The following is a 7,483-nucleotide window of genomic DNA, read 5'->3' on the forward strand; positions in this document are numbered from 1 at the left end:
ATGTACATGTGTATTAAATAAAATTTATAAACCAGAAACAGAACTGCCGGATACGAAATTTTGTTGCGGGATTTTGAAAGAAATTGGGAAAATCTGTCGGAATTGTTCCATTTGGTTTCGTAATAGAGACAATTCGGCTCGCAGAATGTGATTCTCCTGCAGGAGTTGATCACATCGTATTTGCGTCGATTCTTCTTTTTGGCGCCTAAGTTCTCGGGATTTTCTAGCTGATTCATTGTTTCTCATTCTACGTTCACGATATGCCTAAAATTCTTGAACGAGACAGGGATGGGTTTCTAATTAAGACTAATTTAATGCAGAAATAATGAGTCTTTTACAATTCTGTTATCGTTGATATATGTTTGTCGCAAAATTCGGCGTAGAGATCATGTGAGGCATAGAAGAAGCAATAGGAAAGATCTTCAAGCAATAAGGCAGCCCAAAGATGCACTTACTTCGTCTTTCAAATTTTCAGGAACGGGGACGGGCTTCTTTTTAGTTGGTGCTGGGAATGACGATGAAGAGGAGGTTGAGGGCGTAGTACTGTTGCTGTTGAAAGACAGCGTTGAGAAATGTTGCGCAAAGGAGACGAAACTGCATGGATGAAACGGATGCACTATCTGTAAGCAATGAACTTTTAAAATAATAAGCTTCGTAAATTGAGCACTTTGCCCATCAATGAATAGGAAGTTTACTTAAATTATGAAGTGACACTTATTCAAAAGGTTGTTAAGAATAACCTGCTGGTCCTTTTGCTTGGCAATTGTCATCGATAACGTTGGGCATGTTACTAATTGATGCGAACAACTGGATATGAAGCCGTTTGAACCCACTGGGTCAAATCCAGACCAACACATCGACATGGCTCGTAGTTGATTCTCGTAACAATTTGGCCCTTCTTTTATTTCTGCGTCCATAACAGACAAACTTTTTTCCTATCACCCATATAATTAATCTAATTATTCGAGGATTGCTTATGTGATGAATATATAGTTAATATGACAATCAGTCCTTAGTTCTACTGATTATTATTTTAACAATAAATACTCATGTAACGAAGAAGAGACTTCAGATATCCAGTACTGAATACAAATATGAAAATACAAATACACTGGATATGTGGATGAAATCTTCTCTGAAACTTCTATTTATAATACAATAGAAACTGAATCCATTTTAAATGACTCATTACAACAGTTTTATTTTATGTGGTATGTGGATCAGTTATGAAGTACGAACTTTAAGGAAACAAATGTTCAATAGGAAGCAATAGGAGTTGAAAAGGATGTTGTTTAATGGAGGGTTAAATAAGGTATGTAGAATATTATAAGTGAAAGGAAGAACTTACTATTCAGGTACAGTAGAAAATTCTTCACAGCTTTCTTTTATTGTGGAGGAAAGATTCTTTTTCAGTCTCTTTTAATCCGGAAAGTAAAATGATTTTGTTGTGAATTATAAAATAAAGAAGTGCAATCTATAACATAAAACTCTGTATTTTGAATAATAATATCAAAAGAATTGTTGGAATGGGAAAACTTTTCAAAGCTTAGAGCAATTTTGAAAGGTGAATGGCGAGGTCATATCGTTACGAGAAGACATGGCTACAATTGTGATGCTAACGATTTTCTTTCTCTCCAAAATGATCTGAAGAAAAAAAAAGTAGAATAGTAAAATTAGAGACGTCGGATGGTGAGTTAATTAAGAGCACGATTGAAAGAGGATCAATCTATATGGTATTACCGAAGCAGATGCGCCTTTGCGCAATCACATTCGGTGGTGTAACAGATTTATGGAAATGGGATGAGGTCGTACTGCCGGTGTTTTCTAAGTCTTGACATCATGACGCATTCTCGACCTCATGTGCTTTTTGGGAAACCGCAATCATAAATTACATCACCTGAATCCCTCCCTCTATGCTTGTCCATCTCCCACCTTTTTTGCAACTACCGCTTTATTCTGCCTAACAAACACTCAAATATTCCACGTTAACAATTATTTCTTTTGTACCAAATATTTTATGTTTATCATAAACCGATCTGAAAACCTATGGATTTTACAATAATTTCGAGCAGTTGCCAGATTAAAATAAGAATTCTGTCAGAAGCTTTCGGTAAGTTACAAAAAGGAACATAATCTTATGTAATTTACCGAACGTTTTGGTTTGTTAAATCTACTTAAAGCTCTTGAGTTTTTGTAGCATTTTTTGTTAGCGATTTTGTCATCGCTTAAATTTATGAAGCACTGAATGGCACATCATTCATCCTGAAAGTTGCTTTTATTTCTTTTTTGTAAATGCGAAATAACGGATTTATCGCTTCATAAACAGATTTTCTCATTATGGATAGCTTCCAGGGATTATGCATTCTCAGAATTCCAAACGCTTCTCAATATTTTAACAGAATTTGCCATAAAACATTGTCAATTTCAAATGTGAAAGTATTGGTTTCCTTAAAGACCAATCTGATTACAATGTTTTAGTTGCTATTAATATATTAGCTGAAAATAATCTAGCCCTAATGCACATGTATTACAATAAATAACCGAAAAATTATCAGAAATTGGAATTCAGTACACTGTGAGAAATTACAAAATTCATATGTGTGTTTCTGTGGACTCAAAAAGTGCTGTAATATAAATTTCTTGATATCAAAATTGATGACCATAAGTACGTTAACAAAAGGACTAACAACGATTGGATAAATAAGGCGACCGTTCAAACTCTTATAATGAAGGAATGAAATGACAAATACTCGTGATGCGATAGTTGTATATGGAAGAAATATTTTGTTCATGTTCTTTTAGGTGATTTAGGCGAGAAGTGAGATCTGTATTGCCTGAAATTGGTGCATGAGTGCTGTCTGTGGAAGATGGATGTGAGAGATGCCGCTGGCTTGGATGAATGTCGATCGCATCGGTAAACAGTTCCTTAAGTGGAAGACAAAGTAGCAAATAGAGAATAATCGCAGACGAAATTTCTGTATATTACGTCTAACTGAAACAATTGTCAGTAAAAACGTATTTACTCGCTTAATATACTCTGGGACATACCAATTTGTTATGCTTAAAATGGCTTGCTTAACCTAGAATGCAATATACTTCTTCAATGGTGCAAAAATAATTTTGGAAAAATGATTCTGGAATCTCAAAAAATCAAGTTACTTTTTTAAAGGATTCTCACACTGTCATTAGTTGGGTGACATGAAGGACTGCTGATTCAATCAGATTTATAAATGTTATGAATAATCTGATTTCAAATTCTCATTATTTCTTACACCACCAACTGTTCCTCTAGTATATTGCAAATTGTTACTCTCTAGCATTTCCTAAAACTTTGAATCTATTCACCGTTTTACAAAAACAGTTATCTCGGGATTAATTACAGTTACTAAATCTTCAACTAGAAATTCCTTGTTGGTTTAACCAACGAAATAGCGTTTCGGTCTGACTTTTGCGTTTCCAAGACGGTTATGTAACATGAAGGTGTTAATACCTTAAGTTAATAATCTTAAACCTTTTTTTCTTCCAAAATGTCTATTGAATTTTCAAATAATCAGCGAAGCAACAAAACAATCCATCGACCAGCAAAAATTCTATAGAGGAACTTTTAAAATATACTAATAATTACTACCAACATCACCTTCCAAATCGATTTTTATGAAGTGTTAAAATTTCCTCTTCAAATGTGCTAAATCAAAATCAAGGGGAAATTAAATTAGTCATTTGATACATAAAAGCTGGAGATGAAAAGATTCTATAAAATAACTGAACAATTTCGAGCTATTTATGTATAATTTTTTTTGGAAGTAAAATCTGAAATAACACAGTTCAGTTTGCATAAGTTTCAATCAAATCCTACTAGTTTTATATACTACTTGTCGCGAAACCAGCAAATTGCTTTTTGGTTACCTAGCAGCCAACACTCATAAACTGAATCATTTCTATCGATCCGAAATACATAAATCTCTGAAGTGAATTTTTTAGTTCTCTTTATTTCAAATAAAATCGATCATTTTGAAATATGCCTGAACAAAGAGGTGTTTATTTTGCAAACAGTCCACTTACTGGCGTTAAATTCAGGTATTCTTTTTATGTTAGTTCACCAAAATATGAAGTTATGTCAAAATTTTAGTTAATTTTTTTTTTAATTTTAATTAATTGAATGCTGCGTTGGTAACCGACCTTCCAGTCACGATTCAGATTGGTCCTTGAATACAACGAGCCAGTAGCTGATGTACCGCAATCACTCGATAATTTTACCGAAAATATCAGCGAAAAGTCTGTTCCCGCATTGTCAACTACTTTTGTGGAAGAGTGTACTTTCAGGTGGCAACAAAAACTTTACCTTAGAAGGGATAAATTTGTAAGTAAACTATTCATAAGCTATTCATGCAGCATTTCCTCATTTTACTTGTTTTCCATCTACAAGTTTTTAATTGCAACTTGAACTGTAAATTGAGCAGACCTTGTAGGTGCCACAGTCGCAAACCGAAAGTTGTTCTAAACAGGGCAGTGTAAGTCAGGATGAGATAACAATGGCAGCTGAAAAAGACGGTAATCACAATTAAATTTTTTTCCAGCGTTATGATCCTATTAGTTCATGAATAGCAATTTCGCACTTCAATCGCCCGTGTGTATTTATATTTTTGAATTGCAGGCAGCAGAGTGTTTACTCTTATTGATGGTGAAAAACCTACCGGGACTGCAAAGGTTAAAGTTAAACCTTAAAGAAGTAAAAAAGGATTTATGACTTATAACATAAACGACTGATATTGAACAGTAAATTTAATACTTTTAATGAGTTAGCAATGGCATTGAAAACGACGGTAATCACATTTTTTTTTTTAGTGTTATGACCATGCTAGTGTTACAGTTGGAAAATTTTGTTTCGTATATTTAATGAGGGGAGAGTTATGAAGAAAAATGAAAAACTGAAATTATGAGATGATTCAAATGAAACAAAACAGTAAATTCCAGACAACTTCGAAGTTGAATATTGCGAAAGGAGAAAGTAGCTTAGCAGAAAGAATAGCTACGTCCAAAAATAGACGAGTAGAGCCAGCAGTGTAAGATGGTTTTTCTGCACTTTAATTTCAATGTTAAAATCTAATTAATGCACTTATTTCGAATTTCAAAGTTATATTTTAGGATATCACATCGAAAACCAATAATTGATTTACCACGTAAGGAACATCAAATAAAAACACGAAGTGTAGAGCGTAACAAGCAGATGATGTACATTATGGCTTATTTGGGCCCACTCCAGAACAACAGGTTTATTTGATTTCTACTCATTTCAACTTAATTCCTGGGTTTTTTAACCTAATGTCTTGAACATAATTTTCTTTAACATAATTTCTTGCAATTCCATTTCATACAATCTGTATCTGATTGTGAAATAAAAAATCAATGCCAGTAATATTGATATGTCAGAAAAAAAGTGCTCAACTAACTTATATTTAATTGATCCTTGAATTCACAGGCAAATATGTGATGAAAGTAACCAATATGTTTTATGCAAAATGACAGCAATCAACGGGACAAATATTATCATAGAACCAGACTTGCTTGCCGCAAGTAACACTATTGAAAGTTGTCATGGTATTTACAAAGCCCGTCTGTCGCTTATCAGCAATGAAAAATTTGATCGTATTGATGACGCCAGCGCATATCAGGTCTTTTTACTTTTATAAAGTTATAGTTCGAAATCTTCCAAAATTCCCATATTTGTATTATACATACAGATGTATATATTCGTGTTATGTGAAGACTTATCCCAAAAAATTACCTTTTTAGTTATGGTTTGAAAAAGGAGAAAGTGACACAATGAGCGATTTTCCATCCGGAAAAACTACAAAACTTGTTTACCTTATCGATATTGGTTAGTAGTAACAAAAGGCTTTAAGGTTCTACAATTTCAAACGAAACATACACCGTAATAAAATTACCAGTCAATTTTACTCAATCATTCCTTTCAGTAAATGTGAATTCATGAAAACAAATGTTTGTAGTACGTCTTGAAGAGAATATATTACAGAACGAGCGGTGAACTTCCCTCACGATGGTTTATGTATTGAGTATAAAATTGACCTGCCGTTGCAGTGTGCACTAATTGATTTATCTCCGGTGCACAGATGGTCAACAGTTATTGATTCAAGTCCACAAGGAGAGGTGTTTTTCTTAACCACTAATGCAATCCAGGTTTTTGAAAAAGACCTGCGTAAAATTACCACCTAACCTTCAGAAACATTCATCTAATTTCAGGATGACGTAGCTGTATTTTCACAACCAGTCTCCATCACATTAATAGTCAAAGCACAGGAACAATTTTTCGAGAATTTTTTCTGGCCCAGAATGATATTCCGACTTTCTGGGGAAGATTGCTGGGGATGCTTCTTCGTAAATGGCTTTGGGCATTTAACACTTCCCTCTCGACCCGGAAGGCTATTTTTTTTTTGTTACTCTTTAACAAGTATCAGTACCAATTACTTCTATAAACCAGCTTTGAAAACGTAACAATTTAAAACTAATTCCTCTTTAATTTATTTCAGATATCAATATGACATCAAATGTTGGCGACATGACCACAAACATGACAGGAAAAATATGCTGTTCGAGAACTTCATCTCCGAAGTGGCTTATTTTAAGCGGACAGAATCAATTTTAACGAGTGAATCTGCGACGCATAAAGTAGTAAGATCATCGTTTGCTATCACTTATTTGGAGTAAAACAAGTGAAAATAATGGGGAAAATATCCATCCAAAACAAAACACTAAAAAACCCGCCTACATTAGTTAAAAACTGATGGTAATACAGCAGTTAGAAGAAATGAAAAGACTAATTTGAATTTACGGATACAGAGCCAGTCATATAATTTCAGGGTTCAATAATATCTAGCATAGGACATAATACAGTAAGTTCTGGAACCCTTAAAATTAATGTACAATGTATCATGCAAAGTCGAGAATTCATATGTCATGAATTCTTCTACAAAATGAAATATGACACGTTGATACGACATGATGGGTAAGTACCTCGTCTGGTTAATATTACGTTTATATAACTAGCAACTGACTAAACACTTAATTTTCTCAATCAGAGGTATTACTGTGCAGAAAGTGATGAAGTAAAACAAATTCAGGATGCAGTCACGAATTCACTGGAACATTCTTAAAGTGCTATCAAGATTTGAGGAAGCGAGAAGAAATCTTCTGAAGATTCAGAATAAGACCATGCCAACTGTTAACAATAAAATTCCTTAGCTATTACTTCTATAAAATTTTATGAGAAAATATTTAAAGTATTTGAAATACATTCAAATATTAATATGCGAGATGAGAAAATATAAAAGTGCCCAACAAAAGAATACAAAGATGGCATATTTGGTCAAAAACCGAAGAGCACAATTTATGTCAAGAATTTAGAGATAATTTGTAAGAACAATCAATTTATTGATAGTTCAGGTGACTAAAACCGTAACATTTA

At 33.4% G+C, this 7,483-nt stretch overlaps 2 protein-coding genes across 2 annotated transcripts; one reads left to right on the top strand and one right to left on the bottom strand.

Moving 5' to 3' along the window:
* Positions 1-24: 24 nt before the first annotated feature.
* On the bottom strand, positions 25-917 carry Bm6728 (Uncharacterized protein; the record flags this gene model as incomplete). The annotated part of the gene is made up of 3 exons (XM_001899295.2): positions 25-264; positions 456-620; positions 741-917. 3 exons carry the CDS (start codon positions 915-917, stop codon positions 25-27), a joined length of 582 nt encoding a protein of 193 aa, XP_001899330.1.
* A 3,101-nt stretch (positions 918-4,018) lies between these two features.
* On the top strand, positions 4,019-7,260 carry Bma-mks-1 (Uncharacterized protein; the record flags this gene model as incomplete). Its single annotated transcript, XM_043073686.1, has 13 exons — positions 4,019-4,077; positions 4,198-4,360; positions 4,470-4,551; positions 4,655-4,707; positions 4,975-5,063; positions 5,146-5,271; positions 5,480-5,672; positions 5,794-5,878; positions 6,035-6,168; positions 6,262-6,440; positions 6,549-6,690; positions 6,879-7,024; positions 7,140-7,260. The coding sequence occupies 13 exons, from the start codon at positions 4,019-4,021 to the stop codon at positions 7,258-7,260; spliced, it is 1,572 nt and encodes a 523-aa protein (XP_042929620.1).
* Between the last annotated feature and the right edge of the window lie 223 nt (positions 7,261-7,483).

Source organism: Brugia malayi (genome assembly GCF_000002995.4).
Source record: "Brugia malayi strain FR3 genome assembly, contig: Bm_v4_ChrX_scaffold_001, whole genome shotgun sequence".
Classification (NCBI taxonomy): domain Eukaryota; kingdom Metazoa; phylum Nematoda; class Chromadorea; order Rhabditida; family Onchocercidae; genus Brugia; species Brugia malayi.